Raw genomic sequence first — 19962 nt, forward strand, 5'->3', positions numbered from 1 at the left:
CTGTTCGAGACCACAGATAGAATCACTTGCGCTTCCCCTTAGTGGCTAACCGTCAATATAATTACTTGTCACTGTTAAACACAATCCCGGTAAAGAGACGGTTAAAACCTGTCTTTCGCCCAGGTAATGTAACCCCAAAATATCTACATGTAATTCCCTTCTGAACTAGTTATATTATCGCCGACAAGCAGTAATAACGCTATATCTGGCCAACATACACAGGATTACCACACGGCCAGCTTACTGTTTATTTATACTAGTTACAGTTGATACATGGTGCTATCGAAATGATTTCCGTATTATTTCATTCAATTTCATATTTATATTCTATCTGAGTTTGGAGGTAATAAGGAGGCATGGTGCACCATAGTGCCTCCATTCCGGAGACTGCTGGCACTTACCAGTGAATAGGCTGGCTCTGCCAGACCTGTAACCAATCTGCTATATCGCGTGCGCGCACGAGTATTTATACCTGCCGTGCGGTAGAGACGATGTCTCACATTGCTTTAACGCCCCTCACAATAGACCAATCAGAGCGCTCGGCACATAGCTCCGAAGGCTGTAGTTTCTATCATGGTCGTCTGTAGTGCTGGTTTCGAACACCTAAAATGTAACTTGACTCTCTACAGCTCTATAAGATCGTAATTGATCGTAAATTAGTAACGATTTAAGTAGGTAAGCTTTATAGATATTAACTGTACCCTTACTTTACTCAGAGGCGATTTTAATAGCTAGCAAATACACCATAGACATTTCCTGCCAAAGCATGTTCCGTTACACGTATACACATGTATATAGCTAGATCACATAATTAAGCTGAGAGATTTTCAAATAAAACTTATCTACATGTTTATCTCTAGCAAGTGGTCATTTACAAATTTTGTCAAAAAGAGACTTCAATTATTTGTAAAATTTCTTTAAACAGAGATTTCAAAAAAATGACCCATTTGGCGGCCATTTGGAAAATGTGTCTTCCTTCGCTTTGAGTAAAGCCGTTTACCATTTCGTCACTGCAACAGCATTTACAAAATATGTATACATGTATTGAATTAATATTTACTAATTACGCTGTATATGTCATTCAAATATGAAGCATTAATATTAATATGGAAAATAATAAATATACATTTATCACTTTATTTTTTCATTATAGGGTAATAACACTCATTTGCTTCTCGAAAATATTGAAAAATAACAAATATTTAAACTGGTCATCAAAGAAAGTACATACACAGACACTCATTTTTGTCTGATTTAGAAAGAGCAACCTTTTCCATAATGATATGCCAAATATTTTTACACTTTGATACCAAAACTTTTTTTCAAAAAACTGCTAAATCTGGCAAAAATGACTAAAAAGTATAAATGTTATTACTCAAAATGTTTTTCTTCTATTTTCTTCAGTGTATGAACTCCTATTTCCAAAAATCTATACGAGAAAAAAAGTTTAATACAGAAAAAAACACTTCTCAGAGGTGTACAAATTACACCTACAATGTAAAGTTGCTGCACACACTAGTCTTAGCTTTTTGTTTTTGTAAAACGAATATTTTGTAAACTTCAATTCTAATTATAAACTTTTCTATTAAGAAATTCCAAAGTATATGCATATGGATGCAAAACACAATAACCTCTTAATACATCGAATAATTGTCATCATAAATTTAGACACCTGCTATTCCAAAACTAAATAATCATTTTATCTCTTTACCAGATCCAGACAGAAATGCTACAATAATTAAACTGTTTAACTCCATTTTGCAGTCTAATACCGACAAAGCGCAAAAGAATCATTCAGTATAAGGAGAATAGTGAAGAAGGATTGATAATGTCGAATATTGAAAATTTCAATATAAGTATAAAAACAGCATGGATTTCATTTCAACAAATTTTATTGACATTATGTTGCAGCCAAAAGGATTGAATAACAGACTATGCCAATCACTGAACCGAATTGCAATACAGCGAAATGAATCTTTATTGTTAACATAGTTTACGTAGGGAAACTTGCGTTTGTTTGGTGTTGTAACCTCATCTCAGGCCATAAATATATTTTTCTAGTGTTGTTGTTGTTTTAATAACCTTTTATTTCATTTGTTTTTTTTTCTTTTTGGAAAGGTAGCGGTATACGATGGCTTATTGATATATTATGTGGCTGATATGCAAGATAATTTTGACGAATCAACATTACCCACTGCTGAAGTATCTATACACTTTTGCCAACGGTGTTTAAGTGTTTCAGTAGCACATTGTAGGACAATAATTCATCCACTTTTATTGTGATTAAGATGCATAAAAAGTATGGAGCTAAACTGCCTGCTTAAACAGACTGGTATTCAAACCCGGAAATCATTTATTTTTCCAAAGTCCAGATAGAAAGACTTTTGAACTAAATATTCAAATTTACCATTTTTTGTTACAGGAAGAAATGTGTTGTTCTTTGTATTCGCGGTTCAAACGCAGCAGTGAAAACAAAAGTTTAAGCCAACAAAAAGGCTCGTAACAAGCAAAATTGAATTATTAAATTATATAAAAAAAAAAAAACCCCAAAAAAGCAGGTATGCTATTATACTCATTTTTTATTCCAAAAGATGAAAATACATGTATAAGAAGACTTTAATCTGAAAGAAATCAACGCGTTAGTTTACTATGTATCCAAATGCTATCAATCCCTATTAGGATCTTGATACCAGCCTTTTTGTTGTCTTTCATATTTTCGTCGTTAAACAGTGCTATATTCTGTTAATCATAATTGTGGGGATATCCCAAACATTCTTGAAGTTGGCGTGTTTCTTAATCGTTGTTATTAAATGATTTGTAGATTAGGAATATTCATCATTCTAGTATGAACTTGTATAAGAATATTCAATAATTTCTTTTCTAAACGAGGATATTTAAAAAGCTTATACATTATTATATATTTACACATAATTTCAATTCTGGATACAGGATTCAAAATTGAAATGCAATCGAATAGTTAATAAGATTGTTGTAATACCCCGCTACATGCATATTCATTGCATTCATTACATAGTAAAACAAAATATGTAAGCCCGAATGAAGTATAGAAATGTAAGAAATATAACAATACTGACGAAATTCTTGCTAGCGCTTTCACCATGTCATGATGGCTCTTCGGGAGTATATAACCAAACTTCAAGGATTACGTACATTAACATAGCATTGAGAGTGACGAATTTACTAGAGATATACTCCTGGATTTGCACTTAAATTTTACAGAAAGATTTTCGTTACATTCATTTCAATCACGTTTGGAAAAGACGGAGGCGTTAATGTAGTCTTCTCTTTGAATATTCTCATAATCGTCAGTATCATCAATGTCGTCAGTTTCGTCTTGTTGAAAGGCATACATGTATCCATCTGAATTTTCATAAAAAGCATCCTGCCCATGCACATTCTCGTGGTCGTCTCCCATATTGACATATCTAAAATAATTGATTAATCATATTTTAACTTAACAGATATGTTGCATAATGAAAATCTAACCTTGAACATTGTATGTAATTATTGTGCATGTGTACGTTAAATGCAAACGACATGGCAATGCTGTTTAAAATCAATATCCAAAGAAACTTAATCAATTTGTATATCACCGAAATTTAAATAAAATGACAACTGGTATACATACGGCCTTTTTTGTGTTTTTAGCTTCGTTTCTTTTGTGCTCATTTCCATATTGATAGCCATCACTGCAAACCAAGTCAACCACCGTTATAAAAATATGATAATATAATTTGATGACACACAACGTTATATGATTTTTTAACAATGTGTACATATCATTTTCAGAATTATAGCATATAAACTAAACAGAGAAAAGAGGAGGAAAATCGGGAAATAACAAAGCAAGTGTGTTCGACACAACTGAGGTTTGCTTTATGTACATACATGTATTACTATACACAAATGTACATGTATATCGATATTTGCCCACAAAAACACACAATTGTTAGATAGGTACGGCTTCATGTGTATTTTGGGGACAATTCACGTTCGTTATGGTGATTTATGTGAATTTTGGTTGTTTCACCTTAATATATTTTAAGTGTTTAACATGTTGAAATGGTATATATTACTTTTTATGACTAGACGCCGATTAATGACAGAAATAAAATGTAAAAAAAAAATAAAAATAATATGAATACAATGTAGTAAAAATATGTTTATAAATCAATAACGTCAATACCGATTCAAGACTACGATACGACCAAGGCGTGTAGTACATTGACATACATTATAGTACTACTTTTCAAAATGCATGTGGTAGACAAATAATAAGTCTAGTACCTTTCGCTTTCGTCCTGAGTCGTTTTCGACAGATAAGACAGACCAGTACATGCGCAATAACACTGAGGAGAAGAGCGACGCCGATTGATATGGTAGAAAAATACCAAACAGTGTATTCCGAGGACTCTGTAAGATTTAAAATTGTCATAGAATTAACAATTACAATCTATGTGGTTAAATACACACCAAATAGATTATGAACACATTAGAATTGGTTTAAATATATTTACGATTTGTTGATACTAATGAATACAAATGCGTTTTTTGCATTACCATGTTTTAATTTCTTGTTTCAATTACATTATACTACATCGTATCTGAAATATAAAGCATTCTCCCTTTACAGTATTGTTGATGGAACCTTCAGTAAATAACGAGACTGATTATTATTTTTCTTTTATTTGTTTATATATACATTGAAAATACCGTATTCGACCCAATAAGCGCCTAAGGGCGTATAAAATTGAAAAAATATAAACGCGCTTAATAAGACCAAATTATTGTAAACCTATACAGTTTTGATAGTTTTGGTCTTATACCCTGGCAACTGAAATTGGGTCTCAAAAAGGGGAGGGCCTTTACAGGGACATGGGCGCTTATTGAGTCGAAAAAGGTAGTTCTCGTTTCTCATTGTGTAGTCTTGAATCAGTGATATTTCCGTCCTGTTTAGAGATCTAAGTTACAAGGAAGTTAGTGATTAATAAATAATTGGGCTAAGTAATATAATTAATTAATTATTTTTAATTGATTAACAAACTAATACACATTATTGGCATTAATGGTTATTTATATTTAATTTTATCATAGATTTGCATTAGTGAACAAAGCAGTTGACTTAATAGGATGGTAATCTAATTTATATATCAAACAATAGCACTTACCAACTGTGGATACAAGCTTGTAGGATATCTTAGGTGACCCCTTCCCGAAGTAATCACCGTAAGCGGAGATCAGGACGACTTCGTTCATTGACATATAGAAGTGAAGAGAACGTCCCATCAAAGCCGACTTTGGACCAATCGTCATTATACCGTGATCTTTGCAATAGATGTGGTTATATTTACAAAATTATAATATCATATATGTAACAACATATGATTTAAGCAAAGGTGAGAAATGAATGCTAAAAATAACAATGACCTGTGTTGGGTTTAAATAATTGTATGACCATGCATGGTTGCCACCTCGTTCTGATGTATTCCGATATACTTGCCTGTCAATGTAGTATTGTACTGTTGTTCTTATAGCTTATTTACATATATTAAAACATATATGGGACGGTTAGCAGAACTTTTCTGACAAAAAAGAGCAAAACTATCGAGAGAGGTTAAAGAGAAATAAAATATTCTTTTACTCTGATGAGATATGTAGATCGTTCCCCATCCATGTGATGTGAATTCCTCCACTACGACCTCCATGATCTGTCTGGTTCCCTCACGGATTGTCAAACAGGGGTCTGTTACATATACGAGCCAGTAACAGGGGACACGACTGTAACAATATTAGCATGGAAAAAATTCTGAGCACGTCTTCGGGAAAAAAAATAAAATTAAGATTTTTCTTCTAGTTCCCATGATAGTTGCAAATGAGTGAAACATTATCAAAACATACAAAACTAGGAAAAAATCTAGCTGTCTTTTGCGAAACGTTTTAATTCAACGCTTAGAAAATGATAAATTGCAATATGTAATACAAAATTTGAATCTTACATGTCAACCTTGGAGTTGTTCGACTGAAGCATATGGCGTATCTCTTTGGACTGAACTTCTGCTAACAGCGCCTTAGCTTCACAGCCATACACTGTTGTACTTGTTGTGAGGGTTAAGTCTGAGAGTAAACATATATAATCATACCTTATACTTATTTTCTTTAGCGGAACTTTCAACCAGCGTAAATAATCGGCTACATGTATACGATACAAACATCTTTTTTTTCTGAATGATATATTGCAGATAATTACAAAACTATAGTTATCAAATATTATGAATAATTCACGTATTTATTTATATTTCTATACCTAAACATAAAATGTAAATAAACGTTAAAGTGAATAGTCGGACAAAGAAAATCAGTTTAAATGCTTGCATTGACCTTCCAAAAGTCATTATTTACCAAAACGACGGTCAAGTTCTGCTTATGTCGTCCATTGTCCACAGAAATTATGTAAATCCCCGTGTAAATTTTGCACATTTCTAAAAATAAATTCGTCCGACTCTTTGAAAGTGAGGTTGCGTGGAAATGTCAGGACGGACATAGCCAGCCGGGAGGACTTTTTAGGATACCTATAATATGAACTGATTTCTTCGCATGCAGAGCGAATTTGTTTTTTTTTTCTATTTCATAAGAAATTATAATGGATATCTTAACACCATTTTTACCGACTTTAGCCTTCATTTGCCCGACTATTCACTTTAATTTGTTTAAATAATTATTTCGATGATTTCATAAATCCTCATTACTTGTAAAAAATGGAATATCATACTTCTAACAGAATAGGTACTTTGATGGGATGTCAGTAAAATAATATACAGCACGTCTAAATACGATAATATAACATCATGCTTCAATTAAAGTAATTAGCATTCAATTCCAGTAATATTGCTGATATGAGAGATGGATACTTATTTTATTATTTCAAGCTAGGACCCATTTTTTCATTTCCCTATACCATTTATATTTGTCACTCTTTTATTCTATTAAATGTCCCAAGGTGTAGTCTTTCAAAATTAAAACATTTTTATTGAGCATTGAAATGTAACATCCTTATACATGTACCAATGCCAGCTGACCAATGCCCCTCTTAAGATCCGCACTTACAAAAGCACAATCGATAAAAAATAACGGAAGTTTAAAGACTACCTAGAAAAAATATAAAACTTATATATACATATTAATTATATCAAACTATACTTTAATTATAACAATCCCTCTACATTGATCATTGCCTATTTTGTAAATACAACTAAGATATATCTTTGGGTTTTATATCATATGGAATAGTGTTATCTCGTTTTACTGTTACACTCAGTATCATCATTTAAATGCCTGAAGATCTGTATCTCAGTTTCTTTATCATTAAGCGATAAGTTAAACACCTGTTGTCTCCAATAACTTCAAAGATATTGACGACAATAACACATACCTGGTAATAACACCAAAAACAAATTAAAGTTGTGATATCGTAGTACTGTTTTAGAGAGTGAAAATATGTCTCTTTTCATCTTTGTTTGTTATCTACATAATGTATATGTGAAAAATGATAAACATACGCACCTTCTAATTTGTACGAGATGTTAAATCCTTTCTCAGTTTTAGAAACATCTGTTCTAAACAAAACTCTTAAGACACCCGGAAACACGTAGATACCATCATCCAGAATATGATATGTAGGTGTATAATCTGTTAAACATCCATAGGTAAAGTAAAAAGAATAAAGAAATATTGATATGCTCAAACACATGCTTAAATATATGTAAAGGGGGCATGTTTCCGTACTCTCAACAAACGTAATATTAAATACCTCAAATCAGCACTAAACTACATTAAATAATCTGATGTCAGAATATGATTTTGAAAATGCATATCCGTATTGTCATTTCATTTCATAAATGATCTGACAGGACATTATCCCTGTTGTCAGATTCTTTAGAAACGAATTGAAAATAAAAAAAAACATTAATGAGATTTGCGCATAATACCAATTTTGTGTGTGAAAGTAATGAATCCTGCCCTCATTTGTTTTAAATTTAGTTTTTGAAATAAAATTAAAGAAATTCAGTTCATGTGATTGGGACATACATTTATTACAAATGTCTTTTATGTTTTATCATTTATTTTTTGTGATAGAGTCGGTTTAAATTCGTTTTCAATTGACTCACATTTCCGAGGTCCGTTTAAGGAAAACGAAACTCCAGTTCCGAGTTCTGCTTAAGTAATTTATCTATCGTATTAGATAAAATCAGTCAATGTGCTTTAGAATATGAGAAATGTTTCCTGTTGTCTTTTTTTCATAGGTTACCAGTAATTAATCCACTTTAATTTAGTATTCGATCAACTTCCAGTTCCTAGTTCCATTTAAGGAAATTTTCTATCATTTTAGATAAAATTTGTCAATTATCCTCTGGAAAGTTATTTGAAAACGTATTCAAACTAACTCTATCACAAATTATCCATGATAAAACACAACAGACAACATTTTTAATATGTTCCAATCACATAAACTGAATTTCTTTAATTTTATTTTTAAACAAACAAAATCCTTAAACGGAACTCGGAACTCGGAAGCAACTTCAGCCTCCCAATATATTGATAATTTCCAGTAATAATTATATCAAACCTGAAGTAAACTTAAGGGTGTCATTAAAGAACTCTAGCTCCACCCTACGAACCTCTACAATGACTGCGTGAGGACACCGCTGTAAGCCTGCTGATATACGCCAGGAACAATTAAGGTTACTGAAAATTAAATTATTTGAAATCAACATTTTCAGAAAATCAAAGTAAATGTAACTCAATGTTATTTTCATTTTACTTGTTAAGGCGTTGTTATATTAGTCGTGTTATACTACTTAAACAATAGAAACAGTTAATTAACGAACATAACTAATTTACATCACAATACTACTACCCACATAGACATAAAATGAGGCTATAAGCTACCTACAGTCTTATATGTTCTATTTAAACAGCGATGATATAACTATACTATTAAAATCGCCTCGAAAATTCGACAATATTTTGTACACACTGTTAGAATTACGTCTTTGCCCCATATTTATTACTTCAAGTAATTCGTATTCTACAAACACATGTTTATAAGGATCCACTGTTATCTGGATAACAAACGTAGATATTACTTCCTTGACCCATATCCTACTAAACAGTACTACTGTTAATGATATGAAAACGTATCAATTCGTTGGTTCATAGATACCAAAACGACAGGATGCAGTATGATTAACTATCGTGTCACCTTCCGGCAATTGGGACAAAATTCACGTCGAAATATGATGTCACAATCACTAAAATGTGTGACTAATCGACGGTATATCGTAACTCATTCATGTCGTTTTGGTATCTCGAAATCTTATTGTAAGAATGTTTTGTGAATGGCTATGCCCTCAACGATATGAGAGACGATGACACTCTGATGGGCTCTAATTAAGATAAAAGAAACAGATAGAAATGGTTCCTAAACATTCTAAATAGTATTAGTTATTATTGATGAGATGAAGGAAAGTTTGGCTACTTATAGTCACCTAAACCTGTAGATTTTTAAACAGCTATACGGCTCACATATCTCTTTTTTTTTGCGGAGGATGCCTTTGCCATAACACGCCCACGTGTGTATGTACTCTTTATACATGTGCATATGATGGCATCATAAACAAAACGTCTGAAGTACGTTAATAGAGATCAAGGGAAATATAAAAGTTTTCACGCAATAAAAAGACAATTCATCTTTACATAGTAATTACAATAATAAAAAAAACGTTTTTGTTATCTGCTTATAACATCGTTACAGTATTAAAACATAATATGACTATATAGCTTTATAGTATATTAACTAAAGCACAGACGCAGTCTCCGCTGAGAGTGTGAATAATATATTGTCATTTCAGGAAGAAATTATCAATGCAGCTAACGTAAAGTGCATTTTGAATATATAATAGCCAGGTGTTCTAATCGTGCTCTCTAGCTCATAGATTATAAAAGCCGGATTACCCAGAAAAAGACCACCAAAAAAAACCTAGTGGCCAGTCACTGGCTAATAACATGCAACCTATTGGGATTCAATCGCGCGACCCTGATATGGAGAGCTCGTGGTAATATGTCGGGACATCTAGGCTATCTCAGCCAAAGCGGCCAAAACTGATGACAACTGGACTTAGAGTAAAGATACTGGTATATTACGAGCAAAAAAAAAAAAAAAAAAAAAAAAAAAATGTACAAATTCATATCTAGAAATAAACCACCTTCTTTATTGAATTTCACTTTCTTGACTTCTTATCATAGTGAAAAATAGATATAAATGAGTATGCATTACATGGATTTGATGTGTGTAACTACTAATGAGAAGCATTCAGAACAAAACAACGGAAGTAAACTTTGTATAGCTATAGTGGTATCTAAAAAGTTTTATCATAAATTAATTAATTAAAATGAAATTGAAATAAAACCAAATACTGATATTATCTCAATGAAAGATAAAGATTGACAAAACCCTGAAAAATGATGGAATCATAACAAGAGCACTTCAAGCGCCAAATCTTCAAAAGAATTGCTAATATACGGTTTGTCAATATTCGTAATTTTATACTTAAAAGTTGTATGATCTATCAATTTCGCTCTTTTTGTCATAGTAAAAACTGTATAGGTGCTATACACATTTTTCTTTGTCTATCCGAGGTTTAAACTTTCTAATTTTACCACTTTTTATTAAGTTAAAAGTTAAAATCTTTTTAACGTGTACACGTTAAAAAATAGGCTCGAAAGATGTCGAATCATTCCGAACTCTTCCGAACATCGTCGCGACAATCTCGGAGTAACACAAGAGTTGTGAAACCAAGAGAGAAATATTAACAATTTTTCGTAAACAAAACACGTGGTCGACCGCAACAGACTGGCTCTACAAAGAAATTAATGCTCGCACATTACAATTTTTTGATACACACAATATTGAATTACGGCAATGTGTCAATTAGATGTTTCAAATACTCGCTCTGTGGACATAAACCAGCACGATTTGCTCATATTAGCCAGAAGGAAAACGTAAACAAACACATTTGCGCTTACGCTAGTTACCTGGATCACCACGTGCATGACGTGTGAACGTCAGTCACGTGATATGATTTGGAATTCCGACAAAACCCGAAGATACTGAATATGGCGGAGATTTAAGGCGTTTTATTCAAAACTAGGAATATATTATCCCTAAATTTCGGCTCTTTTATAGACTGACATATGATTTTGGGGAGCTAAATCATCAAGTTACATGTCCATATTCAAATATTAAATGTTAAAACGACAAATCGTTACAGTGAAAATTACAAAAAAATACAACTTGAGGCAACAAAGATTACATCGTATTACCAAAAGAATATAAAATGGATCAACAAACCTATCGTAATTGTTCGGGTACCCCGGGGAAGTTATGAACTGTTCGGTGGTTGTTGCAATCAGTTGTTGTTCTTGTTGGCATGCCGACTGACAACCTAAATGAAAATAACATAATCAATGTAAATTAAGATTAATCAATAGTTTATCGCATTATGTGTTTATTACAACGTTTATGATTTCCTATATTGTATTTGTGTATATAATTTCAATTTCAAAATGAAATAAGAAAAATAATAAGTTACTACGAGATGTACTCAGCATACAACGACGATGACATTCTTTATAAAATATTTTAAGGAAAGAATAGGTTTTAAGTTTTACATTTTGTTTATCAATATATTGATTTATAAAACTACAGAATTAGAATGTTCCTAAAATATTTCTTGATGAATACCAGTCATATCTTTTATCGTGAGGAGGAAACTTTGATAATGCTTATTATTAGTATTCGTAAACTCGTATTCGAAAAAAAATATCCAATTTCCACCTCAATCGATGACATATAACTGATATTAATCAAGAGACAAGGAACATCCTCTGCATCAACACATGTTTTAACAAAATCTTACTGAATTAGCAAAAATATGCATAAAGAGAATGTAAATGGGCAGACAAATCATGTCGCTAGAGCCCAATCAATAAAAGTAGAGAATATTGATCTTTTAGTCTCTTAAGTTGTATGTAAAATCCGGATTATAAAGTTGAAACATATACAAAATAGCATCCAGCCCAATACATATTGCTGGTGATAAGTCCCAAGGGCCAAAAACCAGAAGCCGGAAATATACGTAAATACGCCACACCGTAATATCAACACTGGGGTCGGGAATGGTAAACAAAATCCGAAAATAAGGGTATTGTTTTAAAGTATATATTTTGAGAGAGAGAGAGAGTGTGTGTGGCTTTATGTAATATCATTATATTGGAATAATATAATCGATGTATTATTTTTGAGTTATCAATAATAATCGATTTTGAACCTAAATAAGTCCTTAACGCCCAACAATGCAATTGATTATGTTTGCTATAATGGTTTCACATAAAATATTGATATTCTTGTATTACATATGAAATATCATGTATTCAATACTATTACATTGTAAATGGCTGTGATATTTAGATTTTGTAATATCAACATTTTCTACAACCACTTCCCCTGTTAAATATGCTTCTCAATTACATATTGCACTATTCCCAATACAAGCTTTTAGTAAATAATATAGCTTAGTAAGTTCATAAAATATATGTTACACAATTTTGAATTACTATATAAACATTATTTGATCTATATTGTGACTACATTTAATCCATCAAAATAACACAAGAATGGGTCAGCATATTATTTTTTACCCTTCACATAGTTGAACGAAGTACTACTTAACCCATGGAAGCGCTGTAGTAACACAGAATTGTTTTACTAATCCTTTAAGACATGAATTACGAGGTAGTATATGAATGGTACTTTGAGTGTTAGTATTATTGCATTGCCCATAAAACAGCGTTTAGGGTGTACAAATTTAAATGATTAAGAAATGAGTCTCGCTTACCTATTTGCCCGAAACACGTAAGCAAAAAACATAAACATGTACACCACACCAAAACAGACATCTTGTTAAAATCTCCAGCACCTAATAGGCCAAAAAACGTTTCATGAAAAATTTCCTTGTTTCAATTTATTGTAGCTGATTATATGATTAGCGTATTTTCTCCGAAACGGATATTTGTATTTCCTCCTGGAATGGAACGATTAATAACTGTTTGAATATGGTATTTCCATTTGATTTCCGAAGGTACATTAGAATCTCGCTAGGGGGTATGAAAATGTGAAGTTATATGCAGTATATCTGTATGTGTCACATTAGATATATACTGAAATATGTATCAAGAACAAAGTACGTGTCCATGTATAGCCGACTTAATCTGAAGTGTGGACAATATAAAATCTGTTAAATATGAGAAATGGTAATATATAATTAACAGCCGATTGGACATCGCACGTACAATATACATACATAAAACGTTGTCTATTACACACGCGAAGAATGTGTCTATTGTCACAATTTAAATGAATACGATTTAAACAATGGGAATGTTACGTAATGACCTAACTAAGTTTAGGAAGTGAGGCGTTCTTTTTTCAATGACTTCGTTTGATATATAATTCAGCCAGTACATCCACTGGTTCTTGATCCTTATTGACGATTTATTTGGGAAAAAATTACTAACATTATACGGTTTTGACGGTAAACATAGTATGTAATTTATGTATTATCAACTTTGTTTATTTTTTGTTTAATTTGAATGCCATGAAAGGTTTCGAAAGCTTGTCGTGCCTTTCAGGATTTCTGATTTCGAAAATAAGACGGGCTTGAAAATAGATCGCTTTCGAAAAAAACACCGGGATTTCCTACCGAAAAAATAATATAAGCCGCAGCTTTTTTCGAGATTTTAGGTTACATGTATATATGAAAAAGATTCAACCTAATGTTCTATACATGTATCCCTTCCAAAGTTGGTGAATCCAAGGACGTAGGACTACTAATAAATCCTTGGTTAATCGAATCGACGCGCGTGCTGAAATTCTAAAATACCATTGTTTTCAAGCAGTGCCGAACACAACAAAACTATAATTACGTGGTAGGTGTATTTTTACTAGGTCAACGCTGGTTGAAGGATACAGACCTCTGCATAATGTATTTTGATTTCCATATATTCATACCGATTTTCATATATTCATACCGATTTTCATATATTCATACCATTATTATACATTGGCACATGTTGGTCAATAATTTTGCATTAGTAAATTACTGTATTCGTTTTCATAAATACGAGGTTTAGATAATTGTTATGACTTTCGTTCATTCACATAGCTCACCACCATACCCTTCTATTGTTTAACTAACTCTTTATCTTGTACAAGATTTATGGACCTTTAAACTGGTCAATATGATGGTATACCTCCCTATTTGAATGTCAAATAATTACAGAAGATTATGAAGGTCCATTATTGATGACTATATAGAGACAGCGTATGCTTAGATATTTTTGTCATCATATGAAATCTTCGGACACTTATACATATCTACATTATATTATCCCATGAACATGCTATTCTGAGTAGTCCTTTAGCGAAAACCTAGTCCTATTCTATAATAAATCAATCGATTTATACGTCCGGTGTCGTTGCAGAATTAAAATCCATTGCAGCCAGTAAGTAATGATAACAAACAATTCCCCCTGTCGCGACCATTGTCGGCCGTTTCCGCCGATTCCTTCCTGCATATTGCCAGGAAGATGCTCCCTAACATAACATACAAAATTATATCTCCAGAAGTGTTTGTTTCCTGATGCAAACCTATGGTGTATAATTTGATATTAAGCAGGTTCATTTGCTCAGATGTTGACAAATTCTTATTGTTTCATCATCCTTTATCCTTCGTTATATAGTCACCAAGCTTCCCTTTTACTCATTACAGAAAATAACAACTTTTATGATAATTTGTTGAATAATTTTCATTCGTTTGTAAACGTGATTAGATGCATTTGTAATACTAGTTTAATATCGAAGAGGGTATTTCTCAGCATATTCTTGTACATGATTATCTGCCATAACCGTCTGTATGCTATGAAACAGAGTTAACATACGTTACAATGGCGGACACCTTGATAACTTCGAAGACGTTCAATCATCGAAAGTCAATTTTATTGAATCAGCAAAGTGTCATCTTCATCACATCAATATGCTTTCAATTAATATTCATAATAGTTCATAGATATAGCATTTTTACTATAGGAACATAACAAAAGCAATTCATATAGTTATTGACCTAGAATATAACACAAATCAATTTCTTATATATTTTAGAATATATTTATTCTGAAATTAAATTGAAGAATCAAAATGTTTAAATAAAAATTCCGATCCAGTGGGTCTATTGTAACATTAATATTATTACTATGACTAGATGGATATTTTAGTTTTGTTGAGACTTTTCTTGTCGCCATCATTGTCCATAAACAACAAAAACAAAGGTCCTATTTAAGCCTTTAATCCATAACTTTCTACATTTAATCCATAACTTTCTACAATGTTCTGTTTAATCGCAGGATTCCCTTAATCATGTAAGATCCCACTTTTATAATACTGTTAATCAACCTGTTTCGAGTGTGATTAATTTTTCACGTATTTTGCGAACGAAAGAAAATCGCAAAAAGAATTCCATGCAAAACTGTAGTAATTCGGAATCATGCGAATCTAGATAGCAAAAATTCCAATTCATCACATTACCTTGGATGCGTTGAAATATTAATTTTATCAATTACAGTACAGTGTTAGTATTACTTTTCTTAGAGGAACATTTTCCAATCGCGATATCATATTAAGAAAATCTAAGAGAAGGGAGACAACTCGGTACAAACCGTATGATATACAATATATACATCACAGCAATTGAATAACGGTATAGTGTCGCGGTTGCCTCTATGACTTTGAAGCTCTCTGTAATAATCTTCAAAGGAAGTATCTTCAGGTCTGCGATTGGTCCGTTTTCTTTCTCCTCAATATCTTATTTTTTTAATATTTTGTATTCATTTTTTCAAATAATGTACACAACATTAACAGAAGTTACATGAAAGACAAATACAATAGATGTTACATTTGAAGAACTAATTCAAATAAAGTAATTATTATCGCAGTTATAAATCTAAAAAATTAAACACTGTATATGTTTCAGAACTTCATAAATAGCTCTAAAATACAACTACTGCACCAGATCATGATCATCATTGTTTGTGGAACTTCGCAAAAATGTTAACAATAAAAACGTTTAGGTTACACGACTAAGCAACATAATTGTCAACAAAAAAATACCTATAAAAGTTTGAAACATGTCCATCTTCTGTTTAGGTTTCTGCAATACATAACTTGGGGAGAATTAACGAAGACGATATCTCTTCGTTCATTCTTTACTGCATTATGCATAACCCTCACGTCTGTATATTCCTGTCATGGAATTTTAAAGCACTCGGACGCATTTACTGCAAGTAATTCTATTAATTGAAATTCATACTTGAAAATGCATCAGTCACGCATGCGATAAGCACGTGCTTCACAATATGTGCGACACGCGTGAGGGAGAACCGATTAATACTTTGACCGTGTCATTTTGCCCTCTGCACTTAGAATTGTGATTAGTAAGGAGGAACCACGTGGATGAATAGTAATGTTTGCATATGCTGGTGTTTATTATTAATACTAGTAACGGGAACAGAAGAACATATATTTAATTGACATTTGAGTTGTATTTTTAACACAGTAAATCGGACATGTTTAATGCACTTACAAGTACTTCCATAATCATGATATTTACATATCAAGTGCATTGGAATATGAACACACAGTCAACACATAAATCCAAGCAGTTATCTACAATTTCATTTCACATTGTTCTGTATTAGTAATAAATATTAAGTGATTGTTTCATTTAAACCTTCAAAAAGCATAAAAAACGAACTTTCTTACACTGCATCAATTTTCTGTTGTTGTACATACTCATAAAGCATCATAAATATTTTCTCCATAAAATTGATTGATTAGCATGTAAAAATGTTCTCCCTGTTATTGTACAAATGTGTGTCACAACTCGGCGAACTTTTTGACATGTTATTTTCTTTTCTGTAATATAATATTGAAAAATCATAAGGTTTGATGAATTATGCTATAAAAACCATAGACAGACAAACATGTATGACATCTTATAAATAGTACTTACAATACTAAATCTATTAAGCATTTGTTCATAATTTTGACATGCATTGGCCTGTAACATACATAATGTGTTCTAGCATAGCCAATGGTGCTCGTTTGGCACAAAAATCTATATATATTAACACTATGACTGATAAACACCTTTTTAAAATTCCACACCAAGTCACTTTGAATAGAAACAACTTGATATTTGTTAAGTGAGAATTTGGACTAGGACTTTGGACTAAGATGGCTGCATCTGCGTGTATCCATCGGTATTCTCATAATAATATACTTCGTGGGTCTACAAATAAGAAATATCTGCGTTTGAAAGCTCTATATTTTTCAAAAAATGTATAACTGTACAAAGCATTATCATGACAGTTATACAAGTAACAATCCAGCTCTGCCATCGTCATATTTTTTCAGACAATCTTTTGTGTTTTAATTTTTATTCTTATTAACAAAAGATAAAACATTAAATTTACATTACTTTGAAACTGTAAAACTTAGATTGATCTACTGATCCATCAAGAAATGACACTTTTCAGTAAGCAAAACGCATAATGCAAAATACCTATCTCGAAAGTATAAATAAATTCTTGAATTGTGTTTGGGAATAACTGAGAACAAGAACTTGGCTGAAGTGCATGCGCAGACACTTGCTCATGTATCATCTTATGATATATTACATCTATTGAGTAAATCATGTGTAGTTTATGTAATGAATGTCATCAAAACGAAACACAATGCGACAGTGGCATTGTTGCGTTCGAGGTAAGATTTAAATGGCTGAGGGAAATATCATATAATGACAAGTGCAAGCCTGTCAATACAATTTTACCTCAAACTCAAACGTGCCTCTCTTTCCAAACCAAAAGGATGAAAGTATTGGAGTTTAATATTAAAGTCTAATACTCTGCAACAAAAAGTCCTGTACATCTTTATGCGATTTTAAAACCAACTGATGGCAGACTTACTTCCATTCACCTGTCACATGCTTCAGGGATTATGACTGCTATAGGAAATAAATAATACACATCGTAAGGACTATTTGCCTTGGTCCAATGGCATAACCGTAAACGTATTGTTCCTTATAATTGGTATTTTTTTCCATAAACACAGAGGCAGTATATTTATATTAATGATCCTTACATAATTTCATTGATGTTATATCTCTTGTTCTTTTCGCTTTTTATTTCAACAAAACGAAACATTTTTTTATTTCTTTGTTTTCATATGAATCTGACTTTCCAATTTGTTGTTTTTTTCTTCCAATCTGTATGAAAACAAATAATAGAATGGCGCAAAAAACCGACGTAAACGTGATGTCACAATAGAGACGAACACGTTTCTTATTAATTTGGAAAAAAATCCCTTGATAAATCAATGGAAACCGCCAAACGTAAATTGAATCGTATCTGATGTTGTGAAGACGTTCGAAAAATAATAAACATTATTATATTCCATCGGGCTTAGAAAAAATGTTTATCCGCTACTTGGATTCACACAGTTTGCAAATATTTTTTTTTCAAACTAACTTTAAGATAGTGACAAACGTATGTGCATTGGGATAATGGGCTTGATTCGCCGTATTGTCAAGGATATTCGTCGATAAAACACAAAATGAAAACTGATTTGTTAAAGCAGGTAAACACTCAAGTATAACCTGATGTTTTCTGTTCCGATCAGACAGGGTCAGAGTCTGAAGGAATGTTACGACTTTATTCACATTTTATTAAAAGTGTCGGTTCTAATTTGCCTAATCCGGTGATAAAGTGCTTATTGATGATAGAGAGGAAGGGAGGGGCGTCTTGTCCATTGTATCTGCTCGGGTTAGAGCTGTATCGCTAGCTTGAATGTAGAGGTACAAAATCAAGTGCGGATACATCTTAAACTTAGTATTTCACCTTGTTGACAACTCTGATCAATTATTGCTAAACCCGAAGCACTGTGCTATGTTAGTCATATACCAAAGCTCTTCCGCATTATTCTTTCGCTTTGCAGTCATCGCAACAAAGAATTTTCTGTACTTTTAAAAAAGTCTGCATTTTAAAGGATAACAATATCATTCGAATCATAAAAAGTGATTGTTCATTCACATTACCTATTCAAAATGATTTTTTTTGTATCGTATATTGTTTGTAGAATAACTTTAATTTAAACATTTCATTTGAAGCTGATATTTCTATTGCCACAAGGGTGTTTCGTCCTGTACATTGCTTCATGTTTACACGTACTTGGTTTGTTTCTTCACTAAGTGATAAACTTTATATTAAAAATAATGTAAAGTCGCAGAAGGAAAACGACAACAACACGATCCAGATACCAGTATATGAAATTTGCACTTATGATTAACTCCTGAAATCACAGCGAATTTTTTGTGGAAATAAAAGTAATACATTATGGTAGATAACAGATGTAAAGTATCTCATTCAGAAATGATTTCATATAAGGACTAAAGCTGACAGTTTATGACTCGACCCTGAGAATATACATAATACAAAAACTACAATGTAGTTTTCCTGATATAGATCAATCATATACCAGAATGCTGACTACTTGATATGCTTTCCGTACAATTTTTGTGGCTATATGTTAAAAATACTTTTTTTTTTGAAATCCAGGTATTGAATATATAAAGTATTGAATAAAACAGGTATGTGTTCGTAAAAAGCATGACATGTTAATAAGATATAAGCATAGAATATGAATTGCTTAAGAACCAAAAGTATCAAGCCTACTTCATTTTTATCAAATATTTTGTTAACTCTCAATATTAATAA

At 31.9% G+C, this 19962-nt stretch overlaps 1 protein-coding gene across 1 annotated transcript; it reads right to left on the bottom strand.

The window, feature by feature from the left end:
* Positions 1-1617: 1617 nt before the first annotated feature.
* Positions 1618-13073, bottom strand: LOC138317637 (uncharacterized). The gene is made up of 10 exons (XM_069259438.1): positions 12975-13073; positions 11429-11522; positions 8645-8763; positions 7582-7707; positions 6018-6135; positions 5663-5799; positions 5190-5345; positions 4309-4434; positions 3650-3710; positions 1618-3446 (listed from the first exon to the last, which is right to left on the bottom strand). Exons 1-10 carry the CDS (start codon positions 13033-13035, stop codon positions 3263-3265), a joined length of 1182 nt encoding a protein of 393 aa, XP_069115539.1. The 5' UTR covers positions 13036-13073; the 3' UTR covers positions 1618-3262.
* Positions 13074-19962: the final 6889 nt, after the last annotated feature.

Source organism: Argopecten irradians, chromosome 3 (assembly GCF_041381155.1).
Source record: "Argopecten irradians isolate NY chromosome 3, Ai_NY, whole genome shotgun sequence".
Lineage (NCBI taxonomy): Eukaryota > Metazoa > Mollusca > Bivalvia > Pectinida > Pectinidae > Argopecten > Argopecten irradians.

Bases quoted from the DNA above. Each gene is read 5' to 3' on its own strand.
- LOC138317637 (XM_069259438.1), bottom strand. From the start codon at position 13,035: ATGTCTGTTTTGGTGTGGTGTACATGTTTATGTTTTTTGCTTACGTGT. The intron at 5,346-5,662 runs GTAAAAGAATAT...TCTATTGCAAAG, and splicing joins GATCTACATATCTCATCAGA to ATCACGGTATAATGACGATT. The intron at 4,435-5,189 runs GTAAGTGCTATT...TAAATCTTACAG, and splicing joins CAAGCTTGTATCCACAGTTG to AGTCCTCGGAATACACTGTT.